The sequence below is a fragment of the Ranitomeya imitator genome, chromosome 9, assembly GCF_032444005.1.
Source record: "Ranitomeya imitator isolate aRanImi1 chromosome 9, aRanImi1.pri, whole genome shotgun sequence".
NCBI classification, from domain to species: Eukaryota; Metazoa; Chordata; class Amphibia; order Anura; family Dendrobatidae; genus Ranitomeya; species Ranitomeya imitator.
Window position 1 is genome coordinate 59,577,179 of NC_091290.1, and position 15,954 is coordinate 59,593,132.

A 15,954-nucleotide genomic window follows, 5' to 3' on the forward strand; every position below is an offset into this window, starting at 1 on the left:
GACAAACAGTTTCTCCGCTGGGCAGGTCTATTAGCCTGAAATTTTTGCAGCACCTGCCGCAAATCAGGGGAGATGGCAGACAAAATTACCCCCTCTTTGAGAATACCCGCCGGCTCAGACAAACCCGGAGAATCGGGCACAAAACTCCTAGACAGGGCATCCGCCTTCACATTTTTAGAGCCCGGAAGGTACGAAACCACAAAGTCAAAACGGGAGAAAAACAGCGACCAACGAGCCTGTCTAGGATTCAACCGTTTGGCAGACTCGAGATAAGTCAAGTTCTTATGATCAGTCAAGACCATGCTTAGCTCCTTCAAGCCAATGACGCCACTCCTCGAATGCCCACTTCATGGCCAGCAACTCTCGATTGCCAACATCATAATTTCGCTCAGCAGGCGAAAATTTCCTGGAAAAGTAGGCGCATGGTTTCATCACCGAGCAATCAGAACTTCTCTGCGACAAAACAGCCCCTGCTCCAATTTCGGAAGCATCAACCTCAACCTGAAACGGAAGCGAAACATCTGGTTGGCACAACACAGGGGCAGAAGAAAAACGACGCTTCAACTCCTGAAAAGCTTCCACAGCAGCAGAAGACCAATTGACCACATCAGCACCCTTCTTGGTCAAATCAGTCAACGGTTTAGCAATGCTTGAAAAATTAGCGATGAAGCGACAATAAAAATTAGCAAAGCCCAGGAACTTCTGCAGACTCTTCAGAGATGTTGGCTGAGTCCAATTATAAATGGCCTGAACTTTAACAGGGTCCATCTCGATAGTAGAAGGAGAAAAAATTAACCCCAAAATGAAACCTTCTGAACACCAAAGAGACACTTTGACCCCTTCACAAACAAAGAATTAGCACGCAGGACCTGGAACACCATTCTGACCTGCTTCACATGAGACTCCCAATCTTCCGAGAAGACCAAAATATCATCCAAGTATACAATCAGGAATTTATCCAGGTACTCTCGGAAGATGTCATGCATAAAGGACTGAAACACTGATGGAGCATTAGAAAGTCCGAATGGCATAACCAGGTACTCAAAATGGCCTTCGGGCGTATTAAGTGCTGTTTTCCATTCATCGCCCCGTTTGATACGCACAAGATTATACGCACCACGAAGATCTATCTTGGTGAACCAACTAGCCCCCTTAATCCGAGCGAACAAATCAGACAGCAGCGGCAAGGGGTACTGAAATTTGACCGTAATTTTATTTAGAAGGCGGTAATCAATACAAGGTCTCAGCGAACCATCCTTCTTGGCCACAAAAAAGAAACCCGCTCCCAATGGCGACGATGACGGGCGAATATGACCCTTCTCCAAAGACTCCTTCACGTAACTCCGCATAGCGGCGTGCTCAGGTACAGATAAATTAAACAGTCGACCCTTAGGAAACTTACTACCAGGAATCAAATCGATAGCACAATCACAATCCCTATGCGGAGGTAGGGCATTGGACTTGGGCTCATCGAATACATCCCGGTAATCAGACAAGAACTCTGGGACCTCAGAAGGGGTGGATGACGAAATAGTCAGAAATGGAACATCACCATGTACCCCCTGACAACCCCAGCTGGACACAGACATTGATTTCCAATCTAATACTGGGTTATGGACTTGTAGCCATGGCAACCCCAACACGACCACATCATGCAGATTATGCAACACCAGAAAGCGAATATCCTCCTGGTGCGCAGGAGCCATGCACATGGTCAGCTGGGTCCAATACTGAGGCTTATTCTTGGCCAAAGGCGTAGCATCAATTCCTCTCAATGGAATAGGACTCTGCAAGGGCTCCAAGACAAACCCACAGCGCCTAGCATACTCCAAGTCCATCAAATTCAGGGCAGCGCCTGAATCCACAAATGCCATGACAGAATAGGAAGACAAAGAGCAGATCAAAGTAACGGACAAAAGAAATTTCGACTGTACCGTACCAATGGTGGCAGACCTAGCGAACCGCTTAGTGCGCTTAGGACAATCGGAGATAGCATGAGTGGAATCACCACAGTAGAAACACAGGCCATTCTGACGTCTGTGTTCTTGCCTTTCAGCTCTGGTCAAAGTCCTATCGCACTGCATAGGCTCAGGTTTATGCTCAGATAATACCGCCAAATGGTGCACAGATTTACGCTCGCGCAAGCGTCGACCGATCTGAATGGCCAAAGACATAGACTCATTCAGACCAGCAGGCATAGGAAATCTCACCATGACATCCTTAAGGGCTTCAGAGAGACCCTTTCTGAAAATAGCTGCCAGCGCACATTCATTCCATTGAGTGAGCACGGACCACTTTCTAAACTTCTGACAATAAATCTCTATCTCATCCTGACCCTGACACAGAGCCAGCAAATTTTTCTCTGCCTGATCCACTGAATTAGGTTCGTCGTACAGCAATCCGAGCGCCAGAAAAAACGCATCAATATTACATAATGCAGGATCTCCTGGCGCAAGGGAAAATGCCCAGTCTTGAGGGTCGCCACGTAATAAAGAAATAATGATTTTAACTTGTTGAACAGGGTCACCAGAGGAGCGGGGTTTCAAAGCCAGAAACAGTTTACAATTATTTTTAAAATTCAAAAATTTAGCTCTATCTCCAGAAAATAACTCAGGAATAGGAATTTTAGGTTCTAACATAGGATTCTGAACCACTAAATCTTGAATGTTCTGTACTCTTATAGTGAGATTATCCATCAAAGAGGACAGACCCTGAATATCCATGTCCACACCTGTGTTCTGAACCACCCTGATGTAAAGGGGAAAAGAAAGACAGAACACAGTGCAAAGAAAAAAAAATGGTTTCAGAACTTCTTTTCCCTCTATTGAGAAGCATTAGTACTTTGGGCCTCCAGTACTGTTATGAACAGGTAATTCAGAACCACAATGGACCTTGAAGTTCAGAGCACACAAGGTGACCTGACATTTACCAAAAACATAGGACAAGCTCTGAGACGTGGAAACTCTGCTGACCGCAATCCCTAATCCTAACACACCACACTAGAGGTAGCCGTGGATTGCGCCTAACGCTCCCTTTGCAACTCGGCACAGCCTGAGAAACTAACTAGCCCTGAAGATAGAAAAATAAGCCTACCTTGCCTCAGAGAAATTCCCCAAAGGAAAAGGCAGCCCCCCACATATAATGACTGTGAGTAAAGATGAAATACAAACACAGAGATGAAATAGATTTAGCAAAGTGAGGCCCGACTAACTGAATAGACCGAGGATAGGAAAGATAGCTTTGCGGTCAACACAAAAACCTACAAACAACCACGCAGAGGGGCAAAAAGACCCTCCGCACCGACTAACGGTACGGAGATGCTCCCTCTGCGTCTCAGAGCTTCCAGCAAGCAAGAAAAAAACCAATATAGCAAGCTGGACAGAAAATATAGCAAACAAAAATAACACAAGCAGAACTTAGCTTATGCAGGATAGAGAGGCCACAGGAACGATCCAGGAGGAAGCAAAACCAATACTAGAACATTGACTGGAGGCCAGGATCAAAGCACCAGGTGGAGTTAAATAGAGCAGCACCTAACGACTTAACCTCATCACCTGAAGAAGGAAACTCAGAAGCCGCAGTACCACTCACGACCACAGGAGGGAGCTTGGCCACAGAATTCACAACAAAGATCATTAATAAATATGAGGTTATTCCTCTTCAGATACTCCAGTATAGCATCCCTTAGAATGCCCTCCAGGATTTTACCCACAGTAGAGGTTAAGCTTACATTTCCGAGTTCAGTTTTTGTCCACTTTTTTATTATTGGCACCACATTTGCTATACACCAGTCATGTGGTACAGACCCTGTTATTATGGAGTCTTTAAAGATTAAAAATAATGGTCTATCAATGACTGTACTTAATTCCTGCAGTACTCGGGGGTGTATCCCATCCAGGCCCGGAGATTTGTCAATTTTAGTGATTTCTAGACGCCGCCGCACTTCCTGCTGGGTTAAGCAGGTGACATTTAATGGGGAATTTTTCACCAGTCATTTTGTCTGCCATGGGATTTTCTTGTGTAAATAGTGATGAAAAAAGTCATTTAGCATATTGGCATTTTCCTCATCCTCATCCACCATTTCACCCAGACTATTTTTAAGGGGGCCAACACTATCATTTTTTAGTTTCTAACTATTTATGTAGTTAAAGAATATTTTGGGATTATTTTTACTCTCTCTGGCAATGAGTCTCTCTGTCTCAATCTTTGCTGCCTTGATTTGCTTTTTACAGAATTTATTTAATTTTCTGTATTTATTTAATGCCTCATCACTACCTACTTCCTTTAATTCCCTAAATGCTTTCTTTTTGTTACTTATTGCGCCCCTTACAGCTCTATTTAGCCATATTGGTTCCCTCCTATTCCTAGTATGTTTATTCCCATACGATATGTACTGTGCACAGGTCCTATCCAGGATGCTAATAAATGTCTCCCATTTTCTTTGTGTATTTTTGTGTCTCAGGATATCGTCCCAGTTAATTGCACCAAGATCCTCTCTCATCCGTTGGAAATTTGCCCTCCTGAAGTTTAGTGTCCGTGTAACCCCTCTACTACACATCTTATTAAAGGATACATGAAAACTTATTATTTTGTGATCGCTATTACCCAAGTGACCCCCAACCCTTATACTTGATATGCGGTCTGGCCTGTTGGTTAATATTAGGTCTAGCAGTGCCCCCCTTCTTGTTGGGTCCTGAACCAGTTGTGAAAGGTAATTGTCTCTCATAGTTGTCAAAAACCGATTACCTTTGGTGGAACTGCAGGTTTCTGTTCCCCAATCTATTTCAGGGTAGTTGAAGTCCCCCATAATAATGACTTCTCCTTGAGTCGCAGCTTCATCTATTTGCTTTACGAGGATATTCTCCATTGCTTCCATTATTTTTGGAGACTTACAAAAAACTTAATATTATTATTATTATTATTTTTTTCCCCTCCCCTTATCTCCACCCACAGGGACTCTACATTTTCATTAGATTCGCCTATATTATCACGCAGGATGGGTTTTAAGGACGATTTTACATATAGACACACCCCTCCTCCTCGCCTATCCATTCGGTCATTTCTGAACAGACTATAACCCTGCAAGTTAACAGCCCAGTCATGGCTCTCATCCAGCCATGTCTCAGATATCCCCACCATGTCATAATTATGCTCCAACAACATTAGTTCTAATTCATCCATTTTGTTGGCGAGGCTTCTGGCATTAGTATACATGCATTTTATATTGGGGCCCTTCTAACATAAGGCATTATCTAATGCAGTACAAGGCATGCTGCAAAAGTAGATGCTGCAAAGTTTCAAACATGGAAGAAAAAGTGTGTTAATATGTTAATATGCCACTCTCCGTATAGAGGTATTTTCCCCTATAACTCTTTATTCCTGGCACCTGGGGCAGCGTGCGAGACCCTATATTAGAGAGCCGTATGACCTCCATTACTGCGTCATCACCTTGTGCTATAACAAGGCAGCTGGTAGTCACCAAGTGCTTAAAAGGAAGTGTCATCTGTGGTTTAACCCCTGTGTGACGTACATATATAGTGTGGGTGTGAGGAGTGGGCTCTGAAACTCACTCCGCAATATATCGGGCAGGTTCCAGCTGTGTTAGACAGCCGGTAAAAGCAGCTATTAGAGCAGCTCCAGTTCCTGCAGTTAAACCTTTAGATGCTGCAGTAAATCCCTGACAATAGTATGTAAGGTGCGATGCCCCAGGGGTGCCCCATTTTGGATGCCCATGGGATGTTTGCTATCCCCACTAGCACAATGTGCTGCTTATGGAATTCAGTGTCAACCACGAACGTGCTGATAGCCCCCATGGCTGCCATCTTGGTACATGAAAAAGTACAATTGAAACATCCCAAAAAAAGTTATTAATGAAAACCTCAGCTATGCAAATAACAAGCGCTCACAAAGCTCTGTTGACCGAATCTCTAAAATATTTTCACCAGCAAAATTAAACTATACAAGTTTAATATCTGGTTTTTCAAGTTTGCCTGACATGAAGAATCTTGTTCACAGGTCGTTTTACTGCACTATGAAAGCCTCCCAAAGGAAACCCAAATACGGCGGCAAAAATGATGAAAAATGCAATCCCGTTTCTCTTTTCTTAGAATTTTTGTTCCAATTTTCCAGTACATTGCATGGTAAAATGAATGCTGACATTCATAACTACAGCTCTCCTAAATTTAAAAAAAGCAAACCCAGCCCTCATGCAGCTATGCAGCGTCGGACTGGAGTACCTTGGGCCCACCAGAGAAAAGTCATTCTTGGGGCCCACCATGCAGTTTAAAAATACCACACAGCATAGATCCTATATACCAGGGGTCCCCAACTCCAGTCCTCAAGGCCCACCAACATGTCATGTTTTCAGGATTTCCTTAGTCTTGCCCAGGTAATAATTGCATCACCTGTGCAATGCAAAGGAAATCCTGAAAACATGACCTGTTGGTGGGCCTTGAGGACTGGAGTTGGGGACCCCTGCTATATACCACACCACACACAAGAGCTGACAGATCCTCTATATACTACACCACACAGGAGAGCTGACAGATCCTCTATATACTACACCACACAGGAGAGCCGACAGATCCTCTATATACTACACCACACGGGAGAGGGGGCAGATCCTCTATATACTACACCACACAGGAGAGCCGACAGATCCTCTATATGCTACACCACACGGGAGAGCTGACAGATCCTCTATATACTACACCACACGGGAGAGCTGACAGATCCTCTATATACTACACCACACGGGAGAGCTGACAGATCCTCTATATACTACACCACACGGGAGAGCTGACAGATCCTCTATATACTACACCACACAGGAGAGCTGACGGATCCTCTATATACTACACCACACAGGAGAGCTGACTGATCCTCTATATACTACACCACACAGGAGAGCTGACAGATCTTCTATATACTACACCACACAGGAGAGCCGACAGATACTCTATATACTACACCAAACAGGAGAGCTGACAGATCCTCTATATACTACACCACACAGGAGAGCAGTAATGTACGTCCAGTGTGTGTAGTAAAATACTTACCGGTTGGCATATTCCACTGCAATGAAGACACAAGCAATGACACAGCGGCAGAAGACGGCGACTGCTGCGTATTTTATTACACACAGGGAAGTTTTCTGTTGGGGGCGAGACATTGTTTTTATTAGTACGATTTTGGGATAGATGTAATGTTTTCATCATTTGTTATAGCTTTTTTTGTGGAATTGTAGCGAACAGAAAAAAGGACATTTGGCATTTGTTTCTTTTTACGGTGTTTTCTGATCAAGTTAATTGTTTTTATAGTTTTATCGTTCGGACTTTTCTGAACCCAGCAATACCAAATATTTGTTGTTTTTTATTTTTAAAATATATTTATTTTCAATGGGATAAAAAGGGTGATTTGAACTTTTAGGAGTTTTTTTTATTTTCTTTTTACCTTTCACTGGTAGTGTTAGCCCCCTTAGGCTATGTGCACACGTTGCGGATTCTCTGCGGATCCGCAGCGTTTTTTGCGGTGCAGAAACGCTGCAGATCTGCAATTGATTTACAGTACAATGTAAATCAATGAGAAAAAAAAAATGCTGTGCACACTTTGTGGAAAATCCGCTGCGGAAACGCTGCGGTTTAAAAGAAGTAGCATGTCACTTCTTTTTTGTGAAACTGCAGCGTTTTTGTACCCATTCCATTATAGAAAACCGCAGGGGTAAAAAGCGCAGCAAATCCGCAAGAAAACCGCAGCAAAAACGCACAAAAAACACTGCGGAATTGCACAAAAAAATGCGACAAATCCGCAGGTGCGTTTTCTGCCAGGAGAGGCTGAATCTGTACCATATATTCCTAAGCCTAATCCGCAACGTGTGCACAGAGCCTTCGAGGACATGAAGATGCGATCATCCGATCGCATGTGCTATTATATACAGTGATGCCACAGCATCCCTGCATATAGAAGAAATTATGGTCTCCTTTAAAGCTCGGCTACAGGAAGAAGACCCCCTGGCTGTCATTAAAACCCATCGGCGACCCACGATCACCTCATGGGCACCAATGGGTGAGAGAATGATACGCACGCATGCTGGCACGTATTATATGCTGCAGTCAGAGATTGACACTGGCATTTAACACGCGCCATACATGTAAGGCAGATGTCGTAAGGGTGTTAATCACCTGAGGACCCCCTTCACCACTGTGTCACCCAGTATCCTATGGGCCCCCTCCCCCACTGTCACCCAATATCCTCCTCCCCCACTGTTTCACCTCTATTTTCCTGTGGGCCTGCTCAGAGAGTGAAAGGGAAGCCACAGTAAGGCTATGTGCACACGATGCGGATTTTGCTGCGGATCTGTAGCGTTTCCGCAGCTGCGGGTCAGCAGGAGTTTCCCATGCGTTTACAGTACCATGTAAACCTATGGGAAACAGAAAACGCTGTACACATGCTGCGGAAAAAAACGCGTAGAAACGCAGCGGTTTACATTCCGCAGCATGTCACTTCTTTCTGCGTTTTCCGCAGCGGTTTTACAACTGCCCTTACGGAAAACCGCAGTTGTAAAACCGCAGTGGAAAATGCAGAAAAACCGCGGTAAATCCACAGCGGTTTTCCACTGCGGATTTATCAAATCCGCTGCAGAAAAATCCGCAGTGGACCCAGAATACGTGTGCACATAGCCTAAAATAGAGGTAGGGGAGGGGGCCCACAAGAAAATTAGAATATCACTGTGGGCCCCCTCCCCTGTGTCACCTATAGGATGCATGGGCCCCCTCCCCTAACTGCCTCTGTGGGTGGAGATCTACTCAGGGTGCAGCCATCATATAGTTATGTACTTACAGTCACACTGACTGCAGCCATCAGATTCCATCTGCTCTACTGCCATGCTGTATGCTGCCTGCTTGGGTAGGACTTCTGACCAATCACAGCACAGCTCCTTGCCTTAGCTGTGCTGTGAGCTCACACAAAGAAAACTAACGCTGATTGGCTGAATTGCAGCCAATCAGCGTTTACACTGCTGCCCAGGGCATTTTTGAAGAGGAGCAGAGCCGTGGAGCACAGGAAACAGGTGACTGCGGGTCAGCTGTTGTGAGGCTGGGAGCAGACACCTCACAGTCAGCTGTTCCTCTGACTGTGCTGGCTGTATTGAGGGTCCGCACTCTGCACACACCGCTCTCCTGGCAGAGGAATGGCAGCGGCAGCAGGTGATGTGAATGAGCTGCTCCTGCACTTTCCATCACCTGTGCAGTCTGCCAGCCGCTGCGGTGCCGGCTATACAATGCGGTGCCGGCTGGGTTTACACTATGAGCATGATGCAGGGGCCGGGCAGGCACAAATGAGGGAGGCAGGGGCTGGGGGCAGGGCCCACCGGAGGATTGTCCGGTGTCCCGGTGCCCCAGTCCGACCCTGCAGCTATGTCATACAAAAGGGGAGTAAATAGAAATAGTGCAAAAACTAAAATTGTCCAAGGTGACAAGGGGTTACATTAAACTTAGATTAAATGTATTTTTTGTAATATATTTTTACTTTTTATCATCACTTTCAAAAATTAAAGAAAAAAACAATCCTGAAGTCTTACAATTCTCACACTGGCTATTAGTCCTAACATTAGACTCCTACTCGGACATAGGCCACACTGGCCAAATCGGCAGCAGACGGACTCTGATCTTATTGACTTGTAGAAATATTATCTGGCCATGCTCTGATCTTGGCAAAGGTCATTGTAAAGGAAGGGAGAGGTGGTGAGCTGTGACCATCACCTATTGTGAATGGTGGAGGCTTTATCTAGATGTTATATAGAGATGTTTGTTACCTTGTCCTCTTCAGTGATGATAATAAAGCTGCTGTAAAATACTATTAACACTCTCAGCACTATACGTTCTGGAGCATGCTTTCCTGGGCTTACATCATCGAAGCTACCAACCTCAATGATACACATCTCCCCTCAACGACCTGTCCAGTGTCCATCTGACACCTCTCATGCAGCCAAATCAGATCTCATGCTTTCCACTAATGAGGGGCAACACCCCAAAACACTGGCTGCAAATTGAGATTCTGGCTTGGCTTGTATCCAAAGTCATGTGGCAAGACTTGTTAAAGTCTTGATATTAATCTTTAGGATTGCTACTTCCAATAGGTGGCACTAGAAGAGACAGTTCAATAAAAATACTCTTTGATTATACCAGTGACTTTTCCCTTTCTCTACAGGCTGGACCAGTCATTGGGGAAGCCGTCGCTGTTTCTTTCTGGATCAGGTAACTGATTTCCCTATGTAACATAGATCCTGCTTTCTTCAACTCTGAAATGTAATAAATTCTATGTTTTAGAGAAATTAACAATAGCTAAGGTAATACTATCACACCATATTATGGCAAATCCAAGCAATATGCCATTATTTGAAACAATGGGAACACTCTTTTTAAAAATTGTTTCTAAAGAGTAAAGGTGCCGTGTTTCATAGCTTAATGGAAAAAAATAGGTAAATCGTTTCTCATGTTATATTCTCTGAACCATAAATCGTGAAGTTTCACAAATTGGCTGAATGCTAGTGGAAACAAAAAATTTCTAATTTCCATTTGTAAATTTCAAAACGTATTATTTTAAACTTGTATTTATTTCCAGATAAAGTGAAAGATCGTGGCACTAATACAATTGGGTCAAGATTGAATCGTGTAGAGGACAAGGTAAGAAAATAAGATAAAACCATTTTACTGAGGGGAAACCTACAGACTGAGAAGATGTCCAAGTAGTGGAAAACCCTTTTAAGTGTGGGCTACTACTTTCATGGTTCAGACTGGAAAGCTCTTTGAGTTCATTAAGTAGTTCAATCTGACAGAGGTTTCCAAAAGAGATGGTGCGAATCGATTAGCAGGACTTGGTCCACCGGCCCTTCAGTAATCTGTGACCACTTTATCGGAGCCCTGAGAACCACCTCCTACATCCTGACATCCATTGCTGTTCTACTGATTAGCCAGCTTAAACCAATTTTGCTGTAACGATAAAGAAGCTGGCTAATCAGAAGAGAAGCAGGGAATGTCAGAAAGTAGAAGGCAGGTCTTGACGCTCCTGTCCAAAATCCAAAGATTACTGACATGGAAGATGGACTGAGCGCGGCAAAACAAATGGCACCAACCCTAGTTTTTACCTAAAACAACAACTTCTAAATGGCTAACCAATATTACCTTAATGGATCTATCTACTTTATTTCTCCCCAAAGCGGTGCCCCTCTTGTCTATGGGGCGGGTCTAGTATTGCTACTCATTGCCCCATTGATTTGGTTAGGTATAAGCTACAATATCCGACAATGCTCACTGATACAATCTGGAGCTCTGCTATTCTTTTTTTTTTTTTTTTTTATTTGTAGGTAACCCAGATGGACCATAAACTCAATCTCATAACCGATATGATTCACCACCTGGTAGCGAGCCAACAAAGCGGTCAGTCTACAAACAGAACCCCGCAGCGGAGCAACTCTCTGAACAATGGGAGCAATCTCTCCAGTAGTCTGCCTACCTACGAACAGTTAACCGTGCCAAGACAAAACCAAGATAATGTATCTTGATGAACAAACGCAAACTTTACTGTCCTCAGTGCAGATATTCATTATTTTAATGAATGCATTTCTAAACAGAAAGTAAAATTGATGATATTAGACTGAGTATGGAGTAACTGTGTTATCACTGTAAAGGACGTCTTGTCCATTTTCTGTAGATCCTACCAGGGTTCATCGGAGGTTTCCTAGAGGAAGTAAGAGACATGGAACATATGTATTGCTCCTTGTGGAGACATGCAAGAAAGCATCTGATACATTGATGAATCTATTCTCAGGAAGATTGTAGCCCATCGGCCTGTGGGTGCGTAAATCGCTACGGATCGTGCTGTAAAACTGGCAATACAACGGAACAATTACCCTGATTTTTTTATGTATTAAAATAGACTTTTTACATTGATTTTCAGTTTTTTTTTGGGGGGGGGGGCTGATAAGAAAATCTTTTTGACAAAAATAGAAATAAATGTTGGATTGTAGAAAATAACACTTTTTTTTTTTACAATGTATTTTTGGTAAAAATGGTATTGTAGAGTTAATTTTTCTTTGATTTCTGATCACAAATTCTATTTTTCATGGAATAATTTTTGAAATCTGATCAAATGTATTGTATTTTCTCAAAAATGTTGATATTTGCACATTTGGTTTAAAGTATTTGTTCTTGTATAGATGACCCAAAATTGGTGGTTTTCTTAAAAAAAAAAAAGAAATCCAATATGCATTATATATGGTGAAACAAAAAACTTTCACCTGGGTAAGGGGGAGGGTCATCACAAAGAGGTGGTCTTTGGGAGAGATTTCACTTTCATGATACGCACATAACATGGAACACCGGTGTGAATCCTTTAGGTTACTTATGTTGTACCATTCTTGAGTTATCCACTATCTATCGAAGTCTATCCTTATCCAGTTCTTAATTTACAATTTCTGTTTGCCGGAATATGGATATATTAACTCTGTGCTGACAGGCACTCCCTTACTATAGCTCATGTAATGCACTGGACCACAATTTGCTAGAATCTGACTACAGTGTAAAAAAAAAAAAAAAAAACAGACAGAGAATGTCATTGTCTTGGTGTTATACGCTGTAGGTACAGTTAGGACCATATTGACAGAGACAACACTTTTCTAAATTTGGTTATAGACATTACCACAATGAATTTGAAACAAGACAATTCAGATGCAGTTGAAGTTCAGACTTTCAGCTTTCATTTGAGGGTATCCACATTAAAATTGGATGAAGGGTTTAGGAGTTTCAGCTCCTTAACATGTGCTACCCTGTTTTTAAAGGGACCAAAAGTAATTGGACAATAATTTTAAATAAAATGTTCATTTTTAGTACTTGGTTGAAAACCCTTTGTTGGCAATGACTGCCTGAAGTCTTGAACTCATGGACATCACCAGACGCTGTGTTTCCTCCTTTTTAATGCTGTGCCAGGCCTTCACTGCGGTGGTTTTCAGTTGCTGTTTGTTTGTGGGCCTTTTTGTCTGAAGTTTAGTCTTTAACAAGTGAAATGCATGCTGAATTGATTTGAGATCAGGTGACTGACTTGGCCATTCAAGAATATTCTTTAATAAACTCCTTGGTTGCTTTGGCTTTATGTTTTGGGTCATTGTCCGTCTGTAGTATGAAACGACGACCAATCAGTTTGGCTGCATTTGGCTGGATCTGAGCATACAGTATGTCTCTGAATACATCAGAATTCATTCGGCTGCTTCTGTCCTGTGTCACATCATCAATAAACACTAGTGACCTAGTGCCACTGGCAGCCATGCATGCCCAAGCCATCACACTGCCTCCGCCGTAGTTTACAGATGATGTGGTATGCTTTGGATCATGAGCTGTACCACGCCTTCGCCATACTTTTCTCTTTCCATCATTCTGGTAGAGGTTGATCTTGGTTTCTTCTGTCCAAAGAATGTTCTTCCAGAACTGTGCTGCCTTTTTTAGATGGTTTTTAGCCTTTTTATTCTTGATGCTTATGAGTGGCTTGCACCGTGCAGTGATCCCTCTGTATTTACTTTCATGCAGTCTTCTCTTTATGGTAGATTTGGATATTGATACGCCGACCTCCTGGAGAGTGTTGGTCACTTGGTTGGCTGTTGTGTAGGGGCTTCTCTTCACCATGGAGATTATTCTGCGATCATCCACCACTGTTCTCTTCCATGGGCGCCCAGGTCTTTTTGCATCGATGAGTTCACCAGTGCTTTCTTTCTTTCTCAGGATGTTCCAAACTGTAGATTTTGCCACTCCTAATATTGTAGCAATTTCTCGGATGGGTTTTTTCTGTTTTCGCAGCTTAAGGATGGCTTGTTTCACCTGCATGGAGAGCTCCTTTGACCGCATGTGTATTTCACAGCAAAACCTTCCAAATGCAAGCACCACACCTCAAATCAACTCCAGGCCTTTTATCTGCTTAATTGAGAATGACATAACGAAGGGATTGCCCACACCTGTCCATGAAATAGCCTTGGAGTCAATTGTTCAATTACTTTTGGTCCCTTTAAAAACAGGGTGGCACATGTTAAGGAGCTGAAACTCCTAAACCCTTCATCCAATTTTAATGTGGAGACCCTCAAATGAAAGCCAAAAGTCTGAACTTCAACTGCATCTGAATTGTTTTGTTTAAAATTCATTGTGGTAATGTCTATAACCAAAATTAGAACAATGTTATCTCTGTCCAAATATATATGGACATAACTCTATATCTAAAGATTTTTTGGGGGGGAAATTTTGGCAATTTTGTTTAGAATTTAGCAACTTTTTGCATTTACCCTAATGAGGCTTGTGAGAAATCCTTAAACATGCTGCAGATTTCTCCTGTATGAAGCTGACCAATTGTAAGCAGGCAGCAACACTGAAAGGAAAGAAGAACACTCCCCCAGCATAGCTCAGGAAAGGTTTCTCAGTGTGTAAGGCTATGTTCTCATGATGAGTTTTTGGTGAGTTTTTTCTTTGTGTATTTTAGAAAAAAATGCAAGTAGCCCTTCTAAATGGTGAAGAAAATCTACAACTTCAAAAACGCCCTAAAAGTTAATCATGGGAACCTAGCCTAAGCTGTATAATGCCAGAGAGCCCTGATCTCCTGGTCTAACCTCCTGCATGATTGGAAAGCACAAAAAATAACACCTCTTAGATCAGGTCCCTAAGGGGGAGGAGCAGTACAGCTGAGTTACACTGTGTCCCCTAACAAACCTTTCTATCTGCTCTCCTGATTATGGAGTGTCAGACTTGGAGTATGCTATAAGCTGTGCTGTGCTCAAGCAACTTGTGTTCGCTCTGCAGTGAGATCAAGGCTGTTATTACATCTCAGACAGGAGCAGTGTTTTCTGGGCTACTTTTATGTGAAATGTAATGACTGTCAGCTCTAATCTTACTGTGGAACGAGTACAAGTTGAGCACAGAGGTCAAAAGTGTGATACAGACACTGAGCTCTCATTTTTGGACAGGCAGTATGGGGAAGGTACAGTACATCAGAGGTGACAGTACTATAAAAGGAGAACTGTTAGAATGTTTTGTAATGTAACACAACTAAACTCTCCTGTTCTGCCCCTTCCCACACAGGGACAATATATTAAAGGTGTTAGTCATCTATGCTTTCTAATCATGCAGGAGGTTAGCCTTGGAGATCAGAGCTAGATAATTAGAACTGACACACAGAGAAACCTGCTCTGAGCTATGTAGGGGGTGTTTTGAGTATTGCTGTCTACTTATGATTGGTCAGCATCATACAGGGAGACGAAATTCGCACCCAAAGTGAATATTCTGATAACATCTACCTGGACTTAATTTTTTTATTTTAATTAATTAGATGCCAATAACTTTCAATTCTAATATATCTGCAAAGTAAAAATGAAATGGCAAAATATGAAAAACTTGAAAGGGTCCTCTTTAAGATGAAACAACCACTTTTAATTGTAAGGAATGAATTGTAGTCACGGATGTATGTATGAGCAACAAAAAAAAAAATGCACCGTGTGATTCAATCCAAAAACATGCTGCATTTCAGGATGAAATAAACAGTTATTTACAAATAAAACTTAAAAGGATTGTTCACTGTTATGATATTGATGGGCCACCACGTTTAGATTGGTAAGGGTCCGACATTCGGCACTCCCCTAGATCTAATGACGGAGCTGGTAAAAGCTGATTGATGGTGTCAGGATTTGGACATCTGTCAATCTGATATTGATGACTTAGCCTAATCGATAAGTCAGTGGTGGCATACCCCTTTAAAACTATATGTAGTTTTTATTTAGTTGTAAGATGAAAACGTTTACTGGAAAGTGACTCTACTCATTGAGGCTGCATTCACACGTGTCATTGTCCGAGCATACAACGTTATTCAAAGACTAGTTGCGGGTCTACTGACTCAAACTTCACAGTTTATGGCCACGTTCAGTATTTT

The 15,954-nt window shown here is 42.6% G+C and overlaps 1 protein-coding gene across 3 annotated transcripts in view; it reads left to right on the forward strand.

Moving 5' to 3' along the window:
- Positions 1–12,255, forward strand: part of KCNQ1 (potassium voltage-gated channel subfamily Q member 1) — a 155,855-nt gene extending 143,600 nt beyond the window's left edge. For all 3 annotated transcript variants that reach the window (XM_069740281.1, XM_069740283.1, XM_069740282.1), the window contains exons 15-17: positions 10,207–10,253; positions 10,621–10,682; positions 11,363–12,255. In XM_069740281.1, coding sequence (XP_069596382.1) covers positions 10,207–10,253; positions 10,621–10,682; positions 11,363–11,560 — 307 coding nt within the window. In that variant the 3' untranslated portion in view covers positions 11,561–12,255. The remainder of the gene's footprint in view (positions 1–10,206; positions 10,254–10,620; positions 10,683–11,362) is intronic.
- The last annotated feature ends 3,699 nt before the right edge of the window (positions 12,256–15,954 follow it).